The sequence below is a fragment of the Pleurodeles waltl genome, chromosome 9 (genome assembly GCF_031143425.1).
Source record: "Pleurodeles waltl isolate 20211129_DDA chromosome 9, aPleWal1.hap1.20221129, whole genome shotgun sequence".
Lineage (NCBI taxonomy): Eukaryota > Metazoa > Chordata > Amphibia > Caudata > Salamandridae > Pleurodeles > Pleurodeles waltl.
In genome coordinates, this window is record NC_090448.1 from 342,483,516 (window position 1) to 342,511,264 (window position 27,749).

The following is a 27,749-nucleotide window of genomic DNA, read 5'->3' on the forward strand; positions in this document are numbered from 1 at the left end:
GTCGCGTATTTCAGTGTCTGCAAGGCAGACACTGAAATACTTTTCGGGGCCCTCTTACGGGGGCCCCTGCCGTGCCCATGCCATTGCCCATTGGCATGGGCACGGGAGGGGCCCCCAGGGGCCCCGCGACCCCCCCTACCGCCATCCTGTTCATGGCGGCTTTCCCGCCATGAACTGGATGGCGGTAGGGGGGGTCAGAATCCTCATGGCTGCGGAGCGCGCTCCGCAGCCATGGAGGATTCCAAAGAGCAGCGGAAAGTCAGCGGGAGACCGCTGACTTTCCGCTTCTGACCGCGGCTGAACCGCCGCGGTCAGAATGCTCATTGGAGCACCGCCAGCCTGTCGGCGGTGCTCCCGTGGTCGGTGGCCCTGGCGGCCACCGGCCGCCAGGGTCAGAATGACCCTCTTAATCCCTAGATTTAGGTGCTGGAATATTAGTCAGACCTCAAAATGAGGGCCTTAGTGTGGCGTTTAATCTGCCACCACCTCTGTGCAGGTCCGTCACACAATGAGCTGAACAACCATTCACCTGGAGGCATAAGTTATTTGAGTCAAACCTGGCGCTTAAACAAAGGTCATGAGACATATGTGTATTTTTTGCTGAACCAACACTATATGACTGGAGTGTGCACAGCATGTGAATCTATAACAGATACTTCATGAATTCCCATTTACTTTCTTTGTTTTCTTTTACAAGGCAATTATTTTCATGTAAACGTTTCGGTTCTAAAATAATAAATGATCTAGTTTGCCACTTTAGCCTTACCAATTTTTTTTTTAAAAAACACAATGGAAATGATGCCAAAAGGAATAAAAAGGTAGCCACAGAACATGTGAATATTAGGATATTGATAGGTTTATAACTGTATATAATCACATCTCTTGAGTATTCTGTTTCTTTCCATGTACAGTTGTTTGGGTCTCAGAAAACTCGGGCCTGTTATGTTATGCAGATTTGTGGAGCACACTAACATCTGGAAGCGTACTCTGGTGCTCAGCAGGTGGGAGTCTAGCCAAACCTAGGGCTTATTAGGACTACTCGAAAAGCCAAGCCATAAGCTGATTTGTTGTATGTATGTTTCTCAGATTTATCTTGATCCCAAATTGCTGGGTGGCGAAACAGCAAGGCACAGTCTTCTTTAGGAAAACTGTTACAGGACTAAGGTTAATTCCAGAAAGCTAGAATCTGGAGACAGCAGTGAAGCAGGTTCTTGAGTCCTGTCTCCCATGATAGAAAGCAATAAAAATATCCTACAATCTACTACACAAAGTACATCTATGTACGTATATCAGCACAACCACACAGTCTTTGAAATATATTTATTGTGTGATATAGTTAGAGCACTGCAAACAGATTGTTTTTACATAGCAACCAGACATATCATACATATCATATCTTCAAGACTGGCAGATTGATGAGAAACAGTAACTGCACAAAATATGTAGGAAACAATTTCAACTCTGTTTCTGACGGGTTGCTCAGGATGCAAAATGTGTGGCGGGAGTAGTGGTTGCATAATTCTGGCTCATGCACAAGAGTGTTATAGGCAGGTAGAGTTTGGAGAATTTCTTAGGGATGGTTAGCAAGGATCTAGATTGAGAAGATCTGATTTGATGGCAGTCTTGAATGAGGCAAAGTAGAGGCAGCTCCGAGCTGAGCTGTTCATACCTATTTGGCATGTATGTTATGGATTTTTCACAGTGACAGAGGAGTTGGTGACACGAGCCCCATAGTGCCCAGCCCAGGTTAGAGTGTCCTTCCCTTTGTGAAAGAACTTCACGTAACGTACATCGGGACCATAGTTACGGAACACATGCCAGACCTGCAGAGAACAAAGTACAATTAGACGTACCACTTAGTGTCTGGAAGAGATTCCATGCTTTGCAACTTTACAAATATTTTTGCACAGTCTAGTGAGCAGTTTTTAGACATTCTTATTCTTTAAAGACCACCCTGATGACACAGCCAAGTCAAATGAAGGTACAAAATTGCTCTTCCTTTTTCTGTTCTACCGAATGCAAAAAAGAGGGTCACCAACACCAGCACACTGTTTTGCAGGTTAGCCACTTCCCTCCAAGTGATCTACAGCTGTTACACTACTTACTTGCCAACATTATATAGCTAAAGAGATGTGGAGTTTTTAAGTTTCGAAAAACAAAAACTAAAGGTATCATATGACCTTTGACCACCCTTCTCCTTATGACATTCTATCTCACTCACAGAAAACACATAATGCACATTCATTGAGAGCTCTGCATCATCTAATAAACAGATGCATTGAGATCTAGGAGTGGGGTGCTACTCAGACTTACTCGTGGCTCTGGCATAACACCCAGATATTTGCCTGAGATAATACTAGACTGATGCACAGCTCTTCTGGTAATGTAATCCAGGCTCTCTTGAACTCGATTTGTTAAGGGACAGACTTCGAGCTCAGAAAATCAGATCTTTGCATCTGAGAATACGTCAACTCACCCATTGTTGTTATGCTGATAATAACCAAGGCGCCATCCTCACGTTCTCTCACGCTCTCGCTTTATCGAAAGCAGGCTTGCTCTCCTGTGACTTTACATTCGTAAGACTCTCATACCTCCTTTTCCTCTCTTTCTTCAGTTTCTTTGCCCTCTTATGTACAGTTCAGCTAGGCTCACCACCGTATACTACCACTCTGTCATATATTTTATTCAACTTTATTTGTCCTTTTTGTCATGCACACATATTACAATACCTATATAACAAACATAATCAGCTCAGTTTGTATATCTTAGTTTGGGTGGAGTAAGAAGGAGGCCAACACAATCAGGGTGCACATCTATTTTCCCCAGGCCCCCTGCACCTGACAATTCATTTCTTCCTTCCTTTTTCACTTTATCGCACCTCTTTCACGTACTTTTCTCCTCACATTGACACATTTCTTAGGTCGATTCTTCACTCGCCAATCAACCATCCTCACTCTGTCATATTTAAATCCTATTCTGTCTTGTTGTCCTCACCCTCCTCCCTTGGATACTCTCCTCTGGGCACTGTGCTTTCCCCACCACAATACTTCAATGAGGAACTACTAAGCATCAGGTTTGTAAATATGTAAACGTCTTTCAAACAAGGAGCACATTTAGCTTTGAACTGATCCTAATTGCAAGGCAAACAAACAGGAGAGCATCACTTCTGCCACTCCTGGATGAGAGTAATCATCCCCGTCAATAAGGAACCCTTTCAGTAGTCTACACATGTATTGGGTATCCAAGTCTCACTTATTAAAAGCAGCAACCTCCATAAGCATCCGTAGCTAAATCTTTGTCCACTTCAGCTCACCATAGATTTCGAGAGACCAGGTAATTCAGTGACAAAACAGAAAGGAAGCTCATTACTGGGGGCTGATGGCAAACTTTAAATTTATTTAGACAACTAAACCTGGTCAATCAATGCAGCTGTTGTGCATTCTCTAGATGTAAACTGAACCCAAGGCCAAAGCTCCAACAAATGCACTCTGTGCTGTAATACAAAGGGCTTGTGCTACAGCTCAAAAAGAAAGTAAAGACCACTGTGGCATTAGAAAAGGTTTTAAGAGCAAACATGTAGACTAAACCTTTGAGTAAATCCATACAACAGGTGATTTGAACATGGATGATAGGTCCAGTAAACGCAAAAAAGCCAAAAGGGCTTACAAATAATCTTTAAGAGTGCCCACTGCAAGACCTACTGGACAAAAGACAAAACAAACAATAACACATCTGACAGTTTAGCCAGCAACAAGCCTTTGCCATACCAAGCCCCAAGTCTGTCCCAGGGCCATGCATAAACAGATTTTGTAGAATGCCACCCAGCCACCAGGAAGACATCCACTGCTTCGGAAGCAAGGCTGAATAAGTCAACTGCCACCACTCAATTTCCATGAATAGAAGTGTAGATTGTGCATGCCCAGATGCAGGACCATGCCCTACTGCAATAGATCTTCCCAAAGCAGCAGCCTGATTGGAGGACAGATGCATTTGTCCAGAGATTACAGGTATCACACTCTCCTGGCCCAATATAAAGCCACTAACATTACATGGACCTGGTCACTCCCATTCTTGCTCAGAACCTGTGGCAGGAGAGGTTGTTGTGGGAAGTAATACACTAGTCCTTGTCTCCACTCTAGGTGGAAAGCATCTCCGTGAGAAAGCCTTCTTTGGAACTTCAACCACCAAAAGTATTGACACTGCATGGTTTTGGTGGTGGAGAAGAAATCCCTTTGGGTTTCCCTGTCGCTGGAAGACATCCTGCTGCACTTCCAAATGTAGCTGCCATTTTTGGTCCACTACATGTCCTATGAGTTTGTCCATCCTTACATTTAAAGATCCCTACCAGGTGGTGGACGATCAGGAAGAGGCTCTGATGATTCAGCCAGATCTAGCGGTGCAACAGCTTTTGTCACAGAGCCCAGGAATCCATTGCGCCCTGCTTGTTGAAATACCACACAGTAGTAGTGGTGGTGTCCATTAGGACCTGAGCCAGCCTCCGTTTGATGGATGTAGGAAAGCTTTTAATGCCAAGTGAATGTCCTGTAACTCCAGCAAGTTGATGAGAATCTCCACATCTCACACAGAACCTTCCCAACTGAGAAGAGATGCATCTGTCACCACTGTCCACTTGAGGGGAGGAGGGGAGAGTTATGGGGGGGTGGGCTGGGGAAGAAAGTTCTCCTACTGGTCCAATTGCAGTCAAGCAGTCACCACTGCAGATATTTTGCAACCTTCTCCGAAACCTAAATGGAATCCAACAGGGTCCTGTGGTGCTAGGCCCACAGAGACTTCAGATCCCACTACGGAGCCCGCATGTGCCATCTAGCTTAGTCATGAGCAGGACGCAGGAGGTCAGTACAACAAGAATCCTCCGAGCCATTCCCACTTTGACACAGGATTGAGGCTGAAACATCAGCATCATAGCCTAAATGTCTGGGGCTCATTGATCCTGAGGGATGGCCCATATCTGTCCTGTATATAGGATGGCTTCAAAGAAAGGGAGCCTCTGTGGAGGAGTCATGTATGACTTTGGCATGTTGATTGTGAACCCCAATGATGTAAGGAGGTTTGCCATCATCAGGAGGTGGTCTGGGACTGTGTGAGCTCCCTTTCAACAGCAAGTCGTTAAGGTAGGGGGAGGGACTGGTACCTCTGATGGTACACTATGACCACAGTTATCACCTGCGTGAACACCCAAGGTACACTGGTGAGGCTGAAAGGGAGCAAGGAAAACTGAAAAATGCTTGCAGACCATCTTGAACCACCAGTAACACCTGTGAGCCTGCAAGACAGTGATGTGAAATTATGTGTCCTGCAGGTATAACGCCACCACCCGGTGTCCTGGATCTAGGGCAGACAGTAGTTTGGTCAGCCCTTCTTCGGCACCAAGAAATAATTGGAGTAACGCCCAGTTCTAATCTCCAGAATCCTTTCTATGCCTCCTTTATCCAAACAGCCAGTACTTCTTGCATCAAGATGTAAAAATGATCATTTGTAAACTGCTCTGAAATGGGTGGAACATATGTCAGAACAGAAGGGAATGGCAGGACGTAGCCCAGTTGGAGGCATCTGTTTAATGTTATGGCTTGCCACTCACAGAGAAAATATCTGCCCTGCCTCCCACTGGATGGTTGTATGCTGCTAAGGACAAACTAACAAAATGTTGAACCTGCCGGAGGGGCTGGAGACCAGCAGGTTCACTGTCCCTGTAAGCTTGGACATTGTCTGCTGGATCCTCTACCCTGACCCTAAAGGCTGGGATGCCAGTTATTGGAGAGGTGGGTCTTGAAACTCCCTGCAAACAAAGACCCATGCAATGCCTCAAAAGGGGCAAAACTGTTAGGGATTCTGCCTTGAGGGTGTGGAGAGGCAGGGTGGAGTCAGCCTTCTTGCCAAAAAGGCAAGAGCAAGACCTGTCAAAAGCCGTATCCATAAGCGGTGCTTGAATGTCGTTCTGAAAAACCTGTAGATCTCATCCATGATTAGAGTTGGAGCACCACCCTACCTTAACAGTTGGTCATGCCCAGGTCTGACCGTATGTTGTACTTGGCCACATCATGGCCATCTTCAACAATCTTCTGTGTCATGTAGGCATGAAATTCTTCTTGGTCTGATGGCAAGACCTCAGCTATCATGTCTCATAATGCATGAGAGGACCTTCCGAGCACACAGCATATGTTGACTGACCTAAGAGAAAGGCTTCCTGAAGAAAATATTCACTCCCCAAATGCCTCAGTCCTTTTTTACTCTATGCAGTGGGAAAATATTTAGTTTTAACACTGCTAGCAGAGGCTTGCACTACCAGGATCTCAGGAGTAGGGTGCTGCATAAAGAAGGCAGCGTCACACGAAACAGCAGTGTTGCGCTATTCCACTTGCCTGTTTACAGATGGACAGATGGACAAGAGGAGGGCTGACCACCCATCTGATAACCATGGTGAAAGAAGCAGACTATTCTGTGGAAGACTGGGACAAGACCAGCCCTGTGTCAGGGGAAGTGTCCCGCCCACTAGTCTCTTGCAGGTCCATATAAAAATGTCATTGTTGGTGGGGGGTGAATTCTCCCCACACTCTAGCCCCATCATCTCCAAAAGGGTCAGGTCAGAGTCTGATTCGAATAGTTGTTGGATTATTGGAGAGTGGCTGATAGGCAAAGGAGTCAGAATGTATGGGGGCTGGGTGTGTGGGGCTTAAATTTGAGTGCAGCTTTGGCTGAGGTCGAGGTAGGCACATTGTCAGATAGGACTACATGCTCAATTTCCTCCGGTGACATCAGTGCAGGTGTTGACGCAGGAGGAACTGCAATGGACAGTGGTTGCAGGAGTGGAGTCAGCTCCCAATGCAGACCTGAATCTGAGGCAGTTTTGGGAGGCACAGACAGCACCTCGGGTTGCCCTGTTGGCAGTAACCCAAATGGCAGTTTCCACTGGTCCATGGGCCCGTAGGCAGGTCAGAGGGAGCTGGTAGGGTGCTGAAGATGCAGAGCATGGTCTCCTTCAATGCCTTGACCTGTTGTGGACCCGGATATTCAGTGAGCGTTGAGATCAGCTGTGGAATTGACTCCTTAGTGGAGGCCCGAAAGCGAGCTCAGGGGACAATTTGACATCTTTGAGACTTCTCAGGCAGAGAGTGGCAAAGCTCGGACGAGACCCACTTGAGCTTCTTGTGTTTTTTTTTTTTTTTTTTACTTTAACTTACACGAAGATTTAGAACATGATGAAAATCTGTCACGGGACCAGCCAAGGGAACGTGAACTGGTCTGTGCCCATGACTTCAAGTGGGAACTGCCTTTACACAACTTTGTTCGGTGTGTGGTGACATATAGCTTGGCCTTGCAGTCCCTGATCCCATTAGGGCACATTCTTCACATTACTCAGAGGTATGACCTAACCCCAGACACCAGAGGCAGATTTCGTGGGGATCTGTCACAGACATCTGTTCGAGACAGTCCCCACAAACCTGTAGTATTAGGAGGGACATATTCCCTTGCACACTGGAAAATAATTTAGGAAAAAATGCTCAACAACTTATGAGACAAAGTAGCAGCTAGCTCTGAATCTAAACCTAGGACCTGGGTGAGATAAAGAAATAACACATAAATGGTCCTTCTAGGGGGAAATATAAGCCTAGACTTCCACAGAAGACCCAACATCTCATTCTCTTCAAGGAGTATGTCACATGGCTGAAACAAATTTTAAAATAGGTCTAAATACAAGTGTATCACAAAGGTCAAGAACATGAAAATAAGGCTCACAAACGCCTCCAAAGGTATGTGTCAAGCGCAATACCATAAATTATTGAGCGGAGGTCATTCAACAAGGGAATATCCTCAGTTGCTGCATGAGAATGAATCAGGTGCCTTGTAAAGACCCAGTGTGAACGCGGGACGCTGGCTTCATTAAAGAAAGGGTGTAGCATAGAAGCCTGACCTTTGGGAGAAGCTGCGTGTGTCAACATGTCCACTGTAGCTGTAGACACAGGATATCCACATATGATTGCGGTGAACCAGAATGTGCAAAAACTAAAGTAGCGGCATGTAAAAGAAACAAAACTGATAGTGCACAACATCCTTAGGGTTTAAAACACTGCGGGCCTAGAGCCTGCAAACCTCAGGGGAGAATGCTATAAGGATTTAACTGTCGCATGTTGACAAAAGCAAAGTCGCTGGATCACGGCATCCTCCAATAGATTAAAACGTAGCAAAGTCTTTACACAGGGTTTCGCCTATTCGCTGTGTGCCTTGCAAGTATAGTATGTATAAGAATGTATTTATCCATACAAACATCAAGATCTCATTGACAAGCTTTTAGTTTAGCTTTTAGGAGGGAAGTTCTTCTCATGAGTATAGACCATGATATTTAAATCCAATTAGATTTTTGCGACTGATGGCAAGTTGTTGTTCATTTTTAGGTGTCTCCTACACACTACCTTGTCCTGATGATGGTCCTTTCCTAAATTGTACTATGAGTCGAAACGTGAACAGTTTGAAACATTGGACTGTTTTTTAAAATAATTTAATCAAAGGATAGCAACATTTTCATGTTGGAGTGTGATCAGTTTTATTTGTATGTTTATACCAGTCATTTATTTATATCTGCACTGTACATAGAACCTGTACACACTATCTCACATTATCACTTTCACTGCGCCGTATCACTTTTTGAAGCACCTTGGATTGCATACCATTTCGATTCAGATTGGATGTTTGACTTAAAAATTTGTATCTTTGTTATAAATAAATTAATTTGATAAATTATCTTTTGCAAGTTGATTGTTCAAATTTCTGTGGAAGTCTAGGTTTATACTTTCCCCAGAAGCACCATTTATGTGTTAATTGGGTGTTGCTTATATGCAGCTTCAGCCGTCACTTCCTGGGCGAAGTGTAGTCGACACAAAGCCGCACAACAATACCTACTTGTGCATAGGGGCTGTGCTGAAAAATCTTCCCAATACAGTCTGGGACCTAGGGATATTTAAATGTGAGGAATCTGAGGTTAGAAATATCCATAAGAAAGGCAGATTCAAAGAGGAGTGCTCCTAGGCAATACCTGTCTGACTTAACTTGGCAAAGAGGATCCATAGAAATTTGCAGTGTTGGCCGACTAGTTGTTAGCTGACATGTGGTTAGACAGCAGGATTAAAAAAGAGTTAGCGAAGCTTGGCTCTAAGCCAAATGGAGAGAGTAAGGGAAAATGAGGACACAAACAGAAAGAGAACTAGGTTCCAATGCAGATGCAGAATGACAAAGGAGGAAAGGATGACTCCTTCATGCACAAGTGATTATTTACTATAAGTATCACAAGAAAGGGCATTACCATGGAGACTTTTCAGGTAAAACACACTGTACCAGCTCTATCCGTTATACTGAATATACTGACTATGTGTGAAGGGACCCTACAGGGCTCAGTGACACTCCATCTAGTGCCAATAGACACTGGGAAAAGGACTCAGGTGTCCCAAATCACATTCATCCAAATACCAAGGGACCGATTCACAAACGTAATGTTGGACCAAAAGTCTAACTTAGCCCATAAGTGTAACTTAGACCATACGTCTAACTTTACTACTAGTAAAGCTAGACTTTTAGTCTAACTTTACCTTTGTGAATACAGGAAAGTAGTAAAGTTGGACTTTTGGTCTAAGGTAGACTTCATGAATATTGAAAAGTAGTAAAGTTAGACTTTTGGTCTAACTTTACCTTAGTGAATCGGACCCATGTGTTGAAGCAGCTATCAATAGGAGGAAGATTCTTGTCCTGAGGGACAGAAGTGCTTGCAGGACTATGTTTGAGAGGAAGTATCTCAAACATGAACAGGTTCTGCCAAGTGCTAATGACATAGGCTTGGTAGCCAGTCGAGATGACATGGAGCATCCAACTGCCAGAGTTGAGGTTGACGTAAATGGCATGTAGGCTATGATCAATGTAGGGATAAGAGAAAAGCAATGTGCTGGATGTTTCTTGGCCAATGGTTTGATTGCTCCTAGTTTAGTACCAGGACCAGACGTCTACATGGCTTGGACAATGTCAGCAGTGTTTACCAGAGCACAGGCTTTATGTCAGTCTTAGGAAAAGACTGGGACTATCCCCGATTTGCATAGACCAGAGAAGGGTAGAGAGCGAGTCAGGGCACACTCTAAAAAGGCACAGGCTGTAACACCAGTTGCAGTTGCTCCAGAGAGAAAGGCACCTGAAGAGGACCAGGTGTTGGAGTCCGGGCCCCTGCCAGAGCTGCAGCATTTATTAGCAGCTGGAAGGTCTACCTGGGAGGAGTTCTGCTGGGCACACTTAGAGTGCACTTCAGAAAGAAGGACCAGGTCAGCAAGAGAGTGGTTGGAAGGCATTATGCGAGCTGGAAGGATGGGTTATTGCACAGTGAGCCTTGAATCCACAGCCAGGAGGTAGCCAAATGCTAGTGATTCATCTAGTACACAGGATCACCTGTTGTCCCTGGCTCACAGAGTTTCTTTAGTGGTTCACTTGGGAATTAAAAAGACACAAGATAGGTTGGACTTTTTATTTTACTGGCCAGGGGTGCACCAAGGCAGACAGAGGGTCGGTAGAACATGTCACACTTCCCAATTGAGTGGTAACTCATGAAGTAAGACCAAGGCACAGTTAGTACTGCTGCCGGTAGTAGGTGCTTCATTTGGCGGTGAGGGGGCACTGACATTGTTATTGCTTTGCCTCCCACCCCCAGCAAGACTACTAGGGTAGTAATCTTTTTAAGGATTTGATGTCCTAGGATGGTTGCTTCCAACTGGGAATCAAATTACAGCTCCTCTTAAATGCGTGAGAAAGACAGTTTAACCTACCTCTTCTCCACTGCATAAAACACACAGACCAATGGGCTGGTGAACTGGGTTAACAATACCTTCCTTTACAGCATGCTGGAGAACCTCAGAAGTAAGTGGGATCTTCTAATGCCATGCGTCTTACTTGCCCACAGAGACATTTCACATAAAGGAGTTTGGTTCAGTCCCTGCGAACATCTGTTTGGGTACCCAGTGCTTTGCCCACACATCTTAGTCAGATGAGGTTAGGAAGGGACTTCTAAGAAACCCAAAAAGATGTGGATGGCTATATGAATGGCACCAGGAAAATGATGAAGTAGGTGAAGAAAAACCTTCAGGCATGCCAAGAGCTGATGAAAAATTGGTATGACCAGGAAGCAACGCTGAGTGGGTAACAGAAAGTTCAGGAGGTGTTGATGCTGAAGCCCATTTGTACCGAAGCTGTGGAGGGTAAGTGCTGTGGGCCATTCAAGGTAGTGCGGAAAGTTTTCTGAGATTAACTAATTGGTGGACACAGGTGCTACAGAACAGCCAAAAAGGATGCCCCATGTGGACTAGCTTGAGCCATACCTCCGAACATCTGGCAATGACAGAAAAGGATGAGGAGGGAAGATAGTCACTTCTTGACCTCCTTCACAGTGATCAGGATGGTTCTGTAAAAAGGCCTACAGCTTACCCCCCAACTAAAGTTTCAGCTACAAGACTGTGGAGAGGTACTGGGACAATTTTCCTATCTCTTCTTGCTGACCCTAGGATTAACACCTCTCTGTGAGAACAAATTAGACACAGATGATAGCTTACCAATAAAGAGAAAGGTCTATTGGATATAGGTTCGGGTCCAAACGTCCATCAAAGTAAAGACTGCAAAGATTTTAGACCTTGGAGTGATCAAGTATTCCAATGGTTTAGGGCCAACCTAGTAGTGTTGGTGTCAAAGCAAGGGTCATCAGACCTGTGCTTTGTGTGGACTACCAGGCCCTCAATGACATGAAGAAAACTACTGCACATCTAATTCCCCAATGAATTCTGGTGGACGATCCAGGTGCTGTTCACTTCTTTAGCACATCTGTGGGTGGAGACCCAGACACATAAATAAGGCAGGATGGAGAATGAGCTACTTTTAGAAAATCTATGAGGCTGTTTTAGCAATGGATTGCTATAGTAGTACTGCCATTCAGTAGATGGTAGGTGAGAGAGGGGCAGCAGATTCTGTTGTTAAAGGTGAGGAATTTTCTAGGTATGTCCTACCGCTTTGTATGTCGCTGATTGCTACTTCAGGAATTCCGATAACAGCTAGCTCAAGATCTGTACTTTATTTGCACTGGGGTTTGCTGGTGGTCGACACCAGCACTTTTTTTTTTTTTTTAAACAGAAAAGCGGTATGCATTAATTAGAGTGAGTCCACAAAATGGTGGCGCTGTGTGTCTATTTTTTAGTACAGTTCATTAGTGGTGCATTTAACTATTTAACATTTCTTACACATTTTTAAACCTAGGACTTCCAGGTCGTCCTTAGGGTTAAAAGTGGCATTTGGGTGGTGCCAGCTGTAGATGTCTCATGTGAAATTGCTTGGGGCCTGGCACTTCATTGTTTCACAAATTAGCACTGTTTGAGTGACTTCATACTTTAGTGTGCAATGCATTGTATGCACATGCCTGGAATTAGCATTGTCACATACATCTTCAGCCAAAATTGACATCTGAAATTGAATCACTTCAAACTGGTTTAGGGGCCTTACACAATCGGTCCACATCTCCTGTCGGAAACAGAGTATAAATGTTGGACCCAAACTACTCCACATGGTTCCAGCTCCAAGTCTGTCTTGACTAAAGGAGGGAGTGATCTGCGGAGCATATGAAGAGCTGCTGTGAAACAAGGGCTGGTTCTGTAGGAAAGCCAGACTCCCAGAGGTGAAGAGATGTCACCTGAAGCCTGCACAACTTGCTGGTGAAGCTGTGGGTATGTCTTTAGCCTAGAAGTCTGCCTGCCTGCTCAAAGAGTGAAGGAGAGTTCATGGGCCTTCAAGAAGGGAGGTTGTACATGAGAAGACGCCCAGACATGTTACTGGTGCATGTAACACCCTTAAGAAACTGACTGGTGTTGAGGAGTGTGCCTGCTACTGACCCCAGCTGAGAGGAGTCACCCCACCTCCCTACACTGGCATACTTTGTGAAGCAACATCAACTATAAATATTAGTATGCGGTCCAGCGTCTACACTGCAAACTGGGGGACATGCCTACTGTCGTGCTTTGCATCTAGACATCACTGCTGCTGTTGTTGAGGACTTCCCTGAGGCTACAGTTGCCAAGAAAAAGACAACAAGTAATTCTGGGCCTGCTATGCTACAAAAGCACTGGACTGGCAGCAAATTATTTTGCATCTTAGTAAACTGGTGAGTTTGGGGTTCTTGCCACCCCCCACTATCTCCTTGAGAAGGCTTTAAATGCTCACCCTTGGCACCGTGAGAGTCAGGCATAGAAGGTGTTTATTTGGCCCAGTTTGTGGAGCCATAGAAGGATGGACTAGAGGTAAATGAACCAATCACCGCAATTGTGATCTAGTAGCCTGTGTCTGCCCTTTGGCCCCCCAAATTGGAATTATACTCAATTTATGAAACTGCACAATGAGTGGCCCAACTAAACAGCAACTTAGCTAGTGACACGGAGAGTCTTGGTGTTGCCACATGTAATTATCGCAGCCATTCCCACTCTGTCTTCCCCCACATGAACTAACCTCTGAAAAAGCCATTATCCTCACCCATCTACAGACTACCTGGTGACTCAGGTCCACCCATAAATAAGCTCTTCATGGAATACTGACAGGCTTTATAATCTCAATCCTAAATATGAACAGTTTAGTTGACAATACTAAGACAAATTTTTGTAACATCAATCCAAATATCAGGTTACTAGAAGAAATTGAGTGGTAATCATCTCAAACACTCCACTACATGGTCAGCTAATCTAGCCTCACGGACATATGTTATTGAATTATTTTCCCGACAGTGACCCCTCCCCAATAATCTAAAACTGAAACTGGGACCTGTTACTGAATCAGGTCACAGGTGATCAACTACTTTATACTGATGGTAATTAGCAACCTCCACAATCATGCCTCGCCCTCACAGACCCCCCGTCATCTGTACCTGGTGATAGCTTCCATCATTCCCTTTAGGAATGTAGTCAGGTGCTTCTTTATATTCTGCTATTATCTCTTTTTCATCGGAGGCGAGCAGCGTCACACAAATTTCATACTGACATCCACAATCTTTGCGTCCACCGTACCTTAATGGACAAAAAACAAGTAGTTTGTGACACACAATTTGTGAGCGGTCTACTAAAAGATCTTCACTGGTCTGAAAAAGTGGCATGTATTAAAGCAAAGAGGAGGAGCAAACTAAAAGGCAACAAGTCTGGATAGTTGAGGAGGCAGCAGGTCTGTGAATGGTTGGGTTTGGGGGAGCAGCCTGATCTAGACAAAGCATCAAATATAATCTGGTCAGAGCAAGAATTGGGAAAGGCAGAATTGTTTGTGCAAAGAGGAATAATCACTTGATGAACATGCTGGGGCCTCTTCCTTATCAGTAGGCATTTGGGTGTGCTTGAAGAGCAGTTCTTGGGTGTACACAGCTGAAAGAACAGCGTTCTGGTGATAAACAAAGGAAGTGCTGGAGGCAGAGATCATGGGCTGAGTCTGGTGGTCATAAGTGCTTGCATAGGTGACTGCATACAGCTGAGACACAGTGGTCAGTCATGTAAACCCAAATTGTTCCTTTCTTTTCAGACCCCGACTTGGTGGCCTCAGGACAGAAAGAGGCCACCAGGCCCTGACAGTGGTGGTTGCGGTAACTTGCCACTGCTGTCCTGAGGTCTGTACTATAATGGCTCTGCAAACCCAGCCAAGTACAAACCTTTCTATACTTCACTTTCAGGGTAGGAAGGCCTCACAGACTTCTCAGGGAAGTAGTGTGGAGCACAAGAGCTCCAAACACAACAGTCAACCAGCAGACACAATAACGTATTGTCCAGCCCAACCCTTCTCTTTTATGTGAGAGAAACTATTTTAAAATCACAGCAAAACTAAATACTTCACAGTTCAATAGGGATGTAATATAAGGTCGTAACCTAAATCACTGAGTTCCTGCAACCCCTTTGATGTCCTCTAGACCTGCCATGGTTTGGATCCCATGACTAAAGTCCACAACACACTAAGAGCAGAGGCACTGGTTGGGCGCAGATGGCATTAAATACTCTCATTGGTCAACTTCGGAACTCAGTTCAACATCTTTTACCCCTTGATTTCACTCGGTAAAAGACCCTCCTTCTCATGCTAGTGTCTTCTCCTTGATGCTAGCTAAGCCCTGCGTATAGCTGCTGGCAGTCCTAGCAGTGCGGTGGGGGAGACAGCATTCCCTACCTCCTGGTGATGGCTCTTCTTCTGTGGGACCGCTGCGACAGCCTTGTACCGCAGTAGAGATCAGGGAATGCAGGAGGTGGATCACATCTGCTTGGAAGCACTCATCTTCAGAAGTGGTGGCCTATGGAGCTGATTACCGACAGGTGCTCATATTCAGCACTTGCTGCCTCTGAACTGAAGCACCCATGGTGTGCCTTTGTCATCTGCATCCTCTGGGCCAGTCAGGGCTTTCTGCTTTGACGGCAACATATCTTTGTTTGCTGATGTCAGTAGTGGCAGCACCTACCTTCCTACCTACCTACCAGGGCAGGCTGCCAGGCTACCCATTTGTACTTGGTCTTACAAGGTCTTCGTGCAGCTGACACAGGAATCTCACAGAGAGGAGAAGGTCCCTCGTGACTTCGCTTTCTCTGGCAGTCAGCTTTCCCTAGGTTGTGTTAACTGCTACTTGATTCCAAGAAGATACATGAATCTGTTTCTAATCAACCATCAGTGTATTTTTCCTCATTCAGAATGGGCGGTGCCATTTCGTTCTGTACATGCAGGTATGACCTATGTCCTTAATGCATCATTTGTCTGTCGGGCAATAAGAGTATTATCTATCACCAGAAATTATGGCGCTCTCACAGAGTGGTCCAAAATTCCCAATTTGGCAAGTAACGGAATTACAAGTGTTCCTGGAAAAATTCAACTTCCGTTTATTTTTACCAGGACATTTCGCCTATTAAAAGCAGGTGATATCTGCATCTGAAAACAGGAATCAGAAATAACGTGGAAATTGGTGCGGAATTACACTTTCTTTTGGGGTTAACTCAATGGGAGGTATTCCTACATCTTGGAAATCCAAACCCCACCACAGCTGTCCCACATCACAAGTAATCAGTTCACATTGAGTCAAATAGTCAATCCAGTCGAAAAGCAGTCATAGCAAAATACTATGACGTGTGCCAGGCAAACACTGACCAAAAAAAAAAAACTTTAGATACTCTCTGGGAAGGAGTTAACACTTTTTGGAATGCTCTATTACGAAAATGTAGTATGCTCTGTTTATTTTTGTGACAATGAAAATACCTTAGGTTGTAATCTCTAATGTTCTGCCTTGGCTCGTGAGGTCATTGTATATAATTTTGACAAAGCTAAGGAAACGAGAGGAATCAAAAGTTTAACAGTTCTCAATCCTCACTCAGAATGCCAATGTTCAACCTCATCCCTCTACAAAAGGATAGAAAGCGGCAATAAATAACTCAGTGTGTGAAATATATGAAGTACAACTGATAAGTTAGAGAAGACTAAATATAGGGACCACTTCTACAAGTGTTTCTCACTCTTATAGCTGAGGCACATGAAGAACATAAACTAGAAGTAGGCACTATTAGCAAACATCCAAACTGTAAGAAAAGGTTGCTAAGGGGCAGCATAAAATGTGTTGGGGCCAGATCAATCGTTTGGTAATTGCCAATCTATCAATGTTGAAAAACACATTTCGGGGGTCATAGTACTGTTGAACTTGGGCAGCTGAAAGTGTCAAATGATTAGCTGACATGCAATCTCTACTTCAGCGGAGGCCATAAACAACAGAATTAAGGAAAGTGTCTCAAGGTCCAAGTGGGATGGAAAGATATTACTCATTTCCCACTAGAACAGATCAAAGTCACCACACTGCCCTAAAACATCGCATACCTCACATCTTTGGTTAAAACACATTATATGACAAAAGAACAGACTTCCTACAACTGTTCAAGAGCTGCACAGACAAATACACTGGATTACACATCCATTTGGTCTTGGCAGTCTCTACAAGTTGTCCTCTGCCACGGTACACAAATGTAAGTGCTATCCCTAGAGTGTAGAACAACGTGATTAGCAGATCATAATGTGGTAATCTCTACTTTTCAGGCCACTGTAGTTAGGTGTGGCCTGGATCCAAAGTACATCTCAGGAATATGGGGCTCATTTTGAGTTTAATTAGATCGTGCACTGCCAATAATTTATGGTACTATTATCCGGACAAACTGATGGTTCCCCGGCCCCATTTTGAGGTGGGTGAACCCCACAGGTCTTTCTGCAATACAGCTTCACTGAGTTGCCAGCGTATACTTTTTTCACTAGATAGCCCATTCACCAACAAGCCAGTAGGTCACAGTGACACTAGCGTCATGCCGATTAGGGTGGGACTACCATCACCGATTTTTGCTTTGCAGGACCACCATGCAAGGTATGACAGACCTATGAAGGAAAATGTGAAAATGTCTCTGACAAGCGACTTGAAAACCTGTGCGCGTCAGTGACATTTTTCATTTGTTTTACAGGTAACAAAGCCCCGCTTTGGGGCAGTGTTGCTGAAAATAAAAAGAGAATGCAGAGTGGTCCGAAAAAACATAGTGGCCGACTCAGCATTCTTTAGTGAAGAAAATGTATTCTCTGCATTGCCAGATGTGCTACCGTCAAAGAAATCACTGCCAGACAGGCCTCTCTAGATCTGGTGTGCAGTTCTCTGCCACGGACTGGACGCCAAGATCTCTGCTGACCTTGGTGGAGTGATGGTTGCTCGACTATCTATCAATGAGCCCCTACACCTGTTAGTTGACACTATACAATGTTTTGGGGCAAAGGGATAGCAGACCAATGAGCAAATGCCTGACTGGTTACTCTCTCTGCAGAGATATTTTTAAAGATTGTAATGAAGATCAAGGCCAGACTTCACTGGTAGCAAGGTTCCAGGCCTGCTACTGGCCTGAACTGAGAGTAGACCACACGCAAAAACTAAACTGAAAGCAGAGAAAGAGTGGGACATAGTGTCACTGGACTGGTTGAGTCTTATTACAGCCATAAAAACGTAAATGATGCATTTTGAAAAAGTGTAGACTGCACGTAATGCCTTACCAATCAGAGATGCTGATTTCTGGCTGATTTTGATCCAGATACTGCTTTGAAAACCCTTCATCATAGAGGTCAATAGTCTGCCACTTGGCGCACCACCTGTGGACAAGAAATACATGTGACTTCCAGGTATTTTGAGGTTGTATTTTTACTGTTCTAATTTCTACTTGACATGAGGTGTGTGTGTATAGGACTTCAGCCAGCCCAGGATGAGTTTACAATATCATGGTAGCTAAGCATTACAAAAATGTTAAGTCTGCATCAGAGAAACTGCTCTAAACACACACACAAAGTGAATTCTGAGTGGCTAATTCTAGACTTCCACATTAACCCAACGATGGTGAAGCAGATGAGCCTCACATGGTGCTCTAATTGCACCATTATATTGTTTAAAAAGTTGTTACGTATTGTTATAGTTTTAAATTCTATAAGTTGTACGCATCAAAATCACATTTTGATCTTGCTCATGTTCAGTCTGTGATCAGGGTTTTGTTTACGTATTCTGTCATCTATTTTTTAGCCTCCCTTGACCACCAACGCATCAAGAGACATCCATGGAGGAGGGAAATATTTATTATAGTAGCAATGATTAACAATAAACAACTGCAGCTCTTTTCTTCCCACCACGAAGCTCACATACCTACATATCCTGCCCTCCAGTCCAGAAATTATAAACAAGTTAACTTGGCCCACTTTTGCCTCTGTTAAAATCATTTACCAGAGGCCTTGACTCCAAGCCCAAACAAATATAGATAAGAATAAAGTTAAAAAGAATACATTTCAAAACTCACCATAAACTGCAGAAAACCCGTGGCACGGTTTAGAGTTGGTTTTAATGGAAAATCACACGATTTGTGGGGAAATTCAGAGTCCAATGGAGAACCCACTTGTCTGATATTATTTTAGGAATAAGTATGGTGGAGGAAATTCCACTGCAGGATTCACCGCAGGATTTAGCTCTTCCTCTGGAAATTGGAGGCTTATTATCACCAAACTCTAAATAAGACCCTCATTATTAACTAAAGTGTGTTATTGAGACTTAATAGACTGTACCACTAAGAGTAGTGAGAGTGGCATCACTAGTATTTGTAGTAGCATCACTAGTAACAGTAATAGTAAGAGAGGTAGCAGTACTTGGAGCAACAGCAGCATTAAAAGTAACAGCAGCAGCACTACTAGTAACGGAGAGTTGCAGCGCTACCAGCAATAATAAGACCTTAAATGTTGCAGCTGAAATGGAGGAAGCATACAAAAGGAACTACTAGCAACAGTGGAACTCTTTGAAGTATCAGTAGAGCTATAATGGGGCTGTGTGGCCAAGACAACATGGTTGACTAGACGTGCATTGCTAAGGCTCCAGCAGTCGCCAACTAATGCGGCTGCATCCTATACCTACCGGCTGTACAGAACCATTGTTTGGCAGCCCCACGATTCGAGATAACACCAAGGCACCTGCATGTACAGAGGCAGCCAACAGAGCGCTGGAGCTAAAAACACACCACGCTTGAGCACAAATCTAGCAGAGGTGCCATCTTGGATGGTGCTGGAAGAGAGTGTGGCCCACAGGATGATGGCAGAGTTGACACGAGGGAGCAGTCTGTGTCGGGAGGGCCCAACCACAGAGTTTAGAACAGCGGGCCAGGGAAGTCACCATCTTGGATGGCGCCGGGAGAGAATGTCTCCACAAGAAAGTTCAGTGCTGAATTAATGGAGCAGTCCACCTCCTGAGTTGGTGGACACCAGCGAGACTGGAGCAGAGGAGTGGTTCGGAGGCACAGCACAGGCTGCTATACTCAGAACACAAACTCGTCCAAGAAAACGGAGCACTGCGCTCCCATATGAGGCATGACAGGCATGTGGAAACTCAAGACAGCTCTTGGACACATCAGGTGAGGCTCCGGTTGCAGCAGACCTGCCATGACTGCACTCTGGCATCCAAAAGGAGTCGAATTATGGGTACAGACTGAACTGACCCACAGTTAAAGATGAGACATGACAGGGATATTCCGGCAACAAAGGCGGTAGCGTGGGGTTCAAACATACAAGTAAAGCAAAGCTGTTAAGGAAATAACTCATCTGGCCCCAGAGGAGTAAACAAAGTGCAGCAGATTGAAAAGTGTGATAAAAGACGGGCAGTATTACACAAAAAAATGCAATGCAAACTTCCCATTCAACGCAAAGGATCTGCAAATGGGCACAGAGATTAGAGTAGTTTGTGCTGTGCTAGTGGAGAGCCTGTAATGCAATTAAGTAGGTGCAAAGGCACCATTTAAAACAAGGGTGCAAGTAGGGCAAAGAACTAGAGCGAAAAAGATCACTGGATCAACACGTCTCACAAACTGGGCAAAGCAGGTAGCAGCACCCTCTTATTATAATGGATCTAAAAAACTGAAGACCGTAGAGTCATGCCTGCACCGTAGCAGACTAGGTAACAGAATACATTTTAGGAGAGTGGCACCCCAGAAGTTGATATAAGCGTTGTGGGATCGCATGCATGCTAAACACGGCAATATAACAGCTGAATAAAGCTTAAGGAACTCATGGACATGTTCAAGGTGGCTCTGAGCAGCGAGGGGTGGAGGAACAGCATTGGGGCTAGTTTAATGCCACACTGGCCAGTAGGAAACCTACAACCAAGAGTCGATCACACTGCGCAAGAGGCCAAGCAACAATAAAATGTGTAAACAAAAGAACACCAAGTGGTGGTCCAAATAGGGCAAACCCGATAAACCAAGTGAATATGGAGTGAGGAAGTAATGTGGACGAACCGGCCACTGAGAAGACTGATACTATACTTGCAGCCACCATGGTGCCTAGGGAGCCTATTGAGGCTAAGATATATATGGTGAAAATTGAGATGAACCTTCTCAGAGTAAACAAGTGCAAGCTCTCTGACATACTTATGGTGTGGAAGTCAACAATACCCTACAATTCTAAACTTCCAGAAAGAAGTATTTGAACTAGAGGACAAAAAAGAATTCTGAGTACAGAGTAGAAGACCCCACAGAAAATTCAAGAAGGTGTAATAAAGGATAATGAATCTCCCTGAAAAAAGGGAGGAGCACAACATGGAACTTCTTCTAGAAGAATTGATTGTCAAATAGCTGTCAGCTAAAGGACTGTCTACATTTTTTCATGATAGAAAGAACTCACAAGGTACCAACATCATCACCAAGACTTAAGTCATCACCTTGACTAATGGATGAATGCAGACAACATCCTCCATGTAGCGCAGCCAAACAGTCCATAAGGAGTGGAGTACCGTAAAGTGCTGTTCTTCCCAGAATACCAGAATACACCATATCGCTTCAGCAAAAAAGAAATCGATTCCTCAAGGTTAAGCAGAACCTCAGAATGCTTGGCCTGAAATACATGCTCCTTCTTCCTGCAAAGCTACAAATGATTGATAATAATAGACACATAGAGAACTGGGCTGCAGAGCACAATGTATCTCTACCTGCAACATAGACACGTTGTAAAAGTAAAAGGAACGCATATGGCAGGAACCACTCACAGTTCCCAACTCAACCTTGAAACAGTCCAGAGAAGAACAATCCAGTGTGACAGAGGAACTATGGCACTAGAAAGCTGCATCACTGACCAAGCAAAATGAACAGGTACAGAACTGGAAGATGAAGCTGCAGTAGTTGAAGGAATTCCAGAGGCCACACTGATGACATGAGATGAATTACTTTAAGAGGCACTCCTAACAAATGAAAGTATGCAGTGTGGTTTGTGTCTTGGGCTGGTGGAGGTATCACACGCCCTCGCCCCCTTGCTGAATTATATAATTGGTGATGGCTCATCACGGAAAGGGTCTGTTGCTATGAAGGACTTGAAGAACAGAAGATTATTAGGTTAAGCCAGATCAGCGGTGTATCAATGCCCCCCTAATGCATTTGCAGACCCATGAGTGGCCAAATATGGCTTTAGTTAATTGTTTAAATGTTACTGCGTATTGGTATTTTTAAATCTTTCTAAGACAGGGAGTTTGACTCTTGTTCATGATTTACAAATATGTATTCTGTGTGCAGTTTGTTTATAACTAGGCGCACAGTAAATGGGTAAACACATGCATTATACAAACCTGTTTGGTGTAAAGCCACGGTAGAATGAAACTGGACACACTATACTGATCTTGGGCCAAAAACACATCCTATTATCACAAGCCTTTTTTCTGACCAACAGCAACTACCAATATAGAAGTGGATGACACGGAATGTCAGGGGAATGGGAGCCAAGTCAATAGGTATAAAACATACTTATACTTGCATACAAGGGGAGTGGATGAACCCTGTTTACATCAGACTCTTTTGATAGCAACTGAAGGTATCATAGTTCGGAAGAAGTGAAAGGACCAACTTTATCACTCTTTCTACCCAGCACGGGATGCTAGTGTACGCTAGACCAGGGCTCTGTTTTGTGACGAAGAGTAGATACGCCTCTGAGGACAGACAAGTAAACTGCAAACCTTGCCAACAGGCTGTGTATATGCTCCCAATACATAGCAAACTGGTTTCCTGGGCTCACTACATGCACAAATACTGAAATAAATGACGGTGATTTGGGGTGGGGATTTTAATAGTGCGCTAGGCGGCAACAGTGACAGATCCTTGCCTGCATTACCAAACAGGCACAGGGCTGAGATATCGACCACACTCACAAGCTGGCTGCAAAATTAGTGGCTGACAGATATATGACTCACCTTCTATCCAAAGAACAGATAGTATGTGCACTACTGCTATAGACACACATTACACTTTAGGCTTGATTTGAATCCGCCCTTGTATTAGTTGTCTCAGGCTGAATGTTTGGCATGGACCACATTTATCATACTGTCTACTCAGCAGAGGGGGAAGAACACTTGTGTGTGCTAGACCAGGGCACTCCTTGGAGAAGGATGGAGCGAAAGTAGATCCAGAGAGAAGATACGTCTTTGTGGACGGACATTTAGATAGCAAACCATTATCAATAGGAAGATTATATATTCCCAGCACATTATAACGTGAGTTCCTGCACTCAATGCAGGCTCAAACACTGAAACAAATTAGTATACAAGTGATTTGGGGTGAGTATTTTATTAGTGTGCTAGATGGTGAGAGCAACAGATTCTTTCCTTTATTACTAAAGATGCACATGGCTAGATCATTGACCACACTTACAAACTCGCTGCAGACGGAGAGTACGTGCACTACTCTTAGGTCCTCAAGTTACAATGTAAGCTGGACTTGCTTCTGCACTCAAGGCACATGCAGGTTCAAGCTCACGCAGTCTGAATGCATGACATGAGTCACTTCAGATCACTGCCCAATACTGATACATTTAAATTGGGGGTAACATGGACTGTGTATACCAGCATAGTGGTATAGGTGCTAGCTCTATCAGACACTGTATTTCGTGAAGAGGAAAAGAATCTCGTACAGTACTTCAATACAAACCATGACCTTGTTGGTCATTGTTTGTGCTATATAAAACACTAAAACATTATAAATGAAAATAAAACAATCAACCAGTGATGTGTCACTGTAGTGAGATGCATTAAAAATATATATAATGGGTACATGTATCATTACAATGCATGGAGTTAGTTGGATCACTTCGAAGGAAATTATAAAGGCAGAATGAATTATGTAAAGCTGAGCTGGAGGTGGCCGGGGGGACACAATCACTGGAAGCACCAACACCAGTCAGAGCTAAACGTGGAGAAGAAATGAACCATCTCTACCAGATGGACTTTAGGGAATATGTGGAAAGGCAGCATAGGAAGGGCGACAGTCCAGGACACTTATTGACATGGTTGTGTAATAACACAGACCATAAACAGATGCACTGGGAATACAGAGGGACATATTGTCAACATGTAATAGAAGATAAATGAGGCTATGTTGGAACTGTGATTTTTAATGCGTAACTGATTATACACAAGACACTGGTGTAAATACACCCAATTACAGACGCAAAAATAAATGCACCATTAGAAACAAAGGAAATCTAGCTAGCTCTACAAGGTCTTGCTTCTTGCAAAACCCCAGGCAGCATCAGTTTCCCTGTACAATTTAAAGCAGACTATGCTCAAGTGACACTGAAATCTTAGACTTTATATACAAATACATATGATAGGGGCGTACTGAAACAATCCAGCATTGAAGACATTATAGTTATACTTAACAAACCCTGTCAGGTTCTGTTGGAACAAGCCTGTGCCTTGCACTAGCTACACCTAATTTGTACTAAAAGGTTTTATTAAAAGGTGCGAGTGAACAGATTGTCTCTATTAATGACAACACTGGTTCATTCAGATTAGATAGGTTTAATTGCCAATAGGAACACAGCATTGAACATCAGGTGGCTTTTGCATGTAATAGGGAAATGTTCAGCGGATACAGACACATGGTTGTGTCAATAAATATGAAGGCCTGTGACATTTTTTGGGGGGGCTATTTAATTGCAGTTTTAGTGACATGGGAATGGGAAATTACTACTATGATGGGTTAAGTTGCTGTATGTACATTCGAAAGCAAGAGTGAAAACAGAGAGGATCATATTACAGCCAATGTAAATAAAATGTGTCATCAGACAGGGCTGCCCCTTATCCTTTTCGTTGTTTTGCTCTGTAAATGGGGTCCCTGGCCACAGCATTCAGTCAATAGATTAACTAATGGGGAATTAAAACAGGTTAGCACACAAACATCATTTTACTTCATGCAGATGATGCTCTGCTATATTTGCATAGTGCGCCATGAGCCACTGACCAAGTTCTGTGAAAGATAAAGAAGTTTAGAAATGTATCAGGTCTCAGTAAAATATACAAAGTTTTGTTTATACCTAGTGCTCCATATGGAACCCCTCAAACTGAGTCTCTTCCAAACACCACCGCCCATGTGCACGATTCACGTTTAGATACTTAGGGATCCAAGTATGCAACACAAAGGCTTGGGGCCTGATTTAGAGTTTGGCCGATGGGTTACTCCGCACAAACGTGATAGAAATCCCGTCCACAGTATTACAATTCCCATAGGATATAATGGGATCATATTACAGAGGACAGGATATCCGTCATGTTTGTGATGACATAACTCCATCTGCCAAACTCTAAATCAGGCCCATAGTCGTTGGGAATCAGCATAGGACCATAGCGGAGTCAGAGAAAACATTGTTTTTTGGAAAAAGTTGCTGCTGTCTGTGATGTGCAGAATGTCACAGCAGCGATTGACATGATGAAAGTATTACTAGGATCTTCGAGGGCAGTGTGGCTGACGGACCCAGATGAGATGGTAACTGGCACAGAACTATAAGTTTTGCAAATTCAGTCTATCAGAAAATGAAATTCAAACTACTATAGTTCCATGTTTTAAATTACCCATACCTTGCACACAGCTGTTTATGCAGCATATTTCCAGCAGCATTCCCAGTCTCAGGTTGAATATCTTCAAAATTATGCATTTGTTCTGTTCATGCCACTCCATCAGCATTTATTGGCTAGAGGTACTGGAACTCTTAAGGCAGATAACCGGCCTCAGAGTGGAATGTAAGTCTTGGGCACGCTCACTGGAGATGAAGGCAAGAAGTATGCAAAATATATTGGTGGGCAAATTTGTCGATCTGGTATTGAATCTGACCAAGCGTCAGATGGTGATACAGAAGAAAAGTGACAACTCATGGCGCCTTCAGCTCCACTGTCACTACACATAAGACAACCGTCTAAAGGGGCAGAGGCCCAGATGGCAGACCTATCGAGACAGCAAGGACAAAACAGTACATAAGCACAAACTACTGAAAAGGACATGTTTTTTAATACAAGTAACACGTAGATGACAACAGGCCCTAATAAAGAACATAAAACCAAAGTTGTGACTCATTCCAGAAGTGCAGTTGGAACAAGGCACATTCCAAATAGTTTCCATAATGGCAGGCAAGGATGCTCCATACCACCTACACGCAATCATGCAACAGAATAGCAGGTATGACACTGACTGAGGTTGTAAATATTGTGGACTTGCCCAGTTCCTGTTTATAATACACCCTAATGGCCTGGGGCAAGTTAATAGAGCCAGGATCTTCCTAGACTTACGAGTGTACATATTTCTGGACTTCCTTGCGCTGACAATGCGATCCTACTGACCAGGATAGCCAATGATCTAAACGCTCTGATGGCCTAAAATGTTAACTTTAAGAATAATTAGGATTTAACTACCCACGTATCTGAATGTTTTGTCTAACCTTTGGGCTCTAAGGCTGTGAAATCAAGAACCTTTTCCATCAAAGGTCATGTGTTCAGGAAGATCCTTGCTTCTCCTGTGTGCTAGTTTTGATAATACTAAAAACTGTTACATACCACAAGACTTCAGCTTATTAGGTCTCTAGGAGCAGTTACTAATTTTATGGCAAAAAATTGGTGTGAAACGCTTTAATAGATAAAAACTATCTATATGGCCAAATGCATTTCTGTTGTTTTTTATGGTGTTAACGTCTGTGGTACCAGTGATGTCGCTTCCTTGCAACTAGATGAAAAATCGCTGTCGGAGACGATATGAGTTTATGATAGGGTTGTTGGGACAGAGATACCACGAGAATAAAATGTGTCACCCCTTCTTTTATGGATGCTGATTTGGAACAGCAAATCTTCTACACATTCTGAGGAGATCATCTGCAACCGCTTAAGTCTTGAGACGGCAGACAAATTGCCCTGGCTCAGGTATATTAAAGCCTGTCTGTTTGGAAATGAAATGCCTGAATGTTTTTAAAATCCCAATGGCAATTGGAAGTCTGATAAGGTGAACTTCAAGAATTTTTTTTTTAATCTTGCGGTTAAGTGCAGAGAGAGGATAGTGAAATATGTAATCTCTCTGTTCTGGTTTACTGGCTCGCAAATAATGGTGTAGGGATCAGTTTTATCTCACCTTAGTTACTAATGATTTTGAGCAGAACTTACCTACCAGGGTTAAAGGGCGTATTACGCATCTCCTACTCTCTAAACCCAGAGGCTGGGCTAGCCTTACTTCCTACCAATCATGTATTTGTTAACAACTGTAGAGGTACTTTTTTATTTTTATGCATACAAAGGCTCTCTTCTCCAGGTGTAATTTCCTATGTGGGAAAGTTTTTGGAATGTGCTGTGTGCTTGGGATCTGATTTCTTTTTTTTAAACTGAAGCAATTCTGCTGTTTGCTGTCTCATTTTTAGAACACGTATTTACTGTATTATTGTCTTTTCTATGGTATTTCTGTGCCAAATAAAACTATTTTCATTAACTTAAACTGACTGATCAAAATAGGTTGTGCACCATGACTGCAAACTACAAAAGGAATGTTGGCAATCTGATAAGCTTAAAGCCTCTAAAACAAATCCACATGCCTACGTTTTCTTGCGCTGGAACAATAATAGTAATTATTAAGATGTTGCTTAAATGTAAATGCAAATGGCAGTACTGTTGAACAACATGTAACAAATTATGCATAAATTATGTATGCTACGCTGTTTTTATTAAAAAAACTAATAATACATTATTTACAAACAAGAGAAAAAAGTAAACTGCTCCCAGTTGTGGTGTTAATACATGCATGCATTTTAGAAGAAAACATGGTATAAGTATTAGATTAGCTGTATTAATATAGCTACTCATGCTGCTGAGTCGACTACAAGTATTTCAACAGGCCTTA

The 27,749-nt window shown here is 43.5% G+C and overlaps 1 protein-coding gene across 1 annotated transcript in view; it reads right to left on the reverse strand.

Moving 5' to 3' along the window:
• Positions 1 to 1,306: 1,306 nt before the first annotated feature.
• The window catches only part of LOC138259287 (F-box only protein 27-like), a 65,709-nt gene continuing 39,266 nt past the window's right edge, over positions 1,307 to 27,749 (reverse strand). The window contains exons 3-5 of the mRNA XM_069206906.1: positions 18,094 to 18,189; positions 13,940 to 14,078; positions 1,307 to 1,823 (exon numbers count right to left, since the gene is read on the reverse strand). Coding sequence (XP_069063007.1) covers positions 1,686 to 1,823; positions 13,940 to 14,078; positions 18,094 to 18,189 — 373 coding nt within the window. The 3' untranslated portion in view covers positions 1,307 to 1,685. The remainder of the gene's footprint in view (positions 1,824 to 13,939; positions 14,079 to 18,093; positions 18,190 to 27,749) is intronic.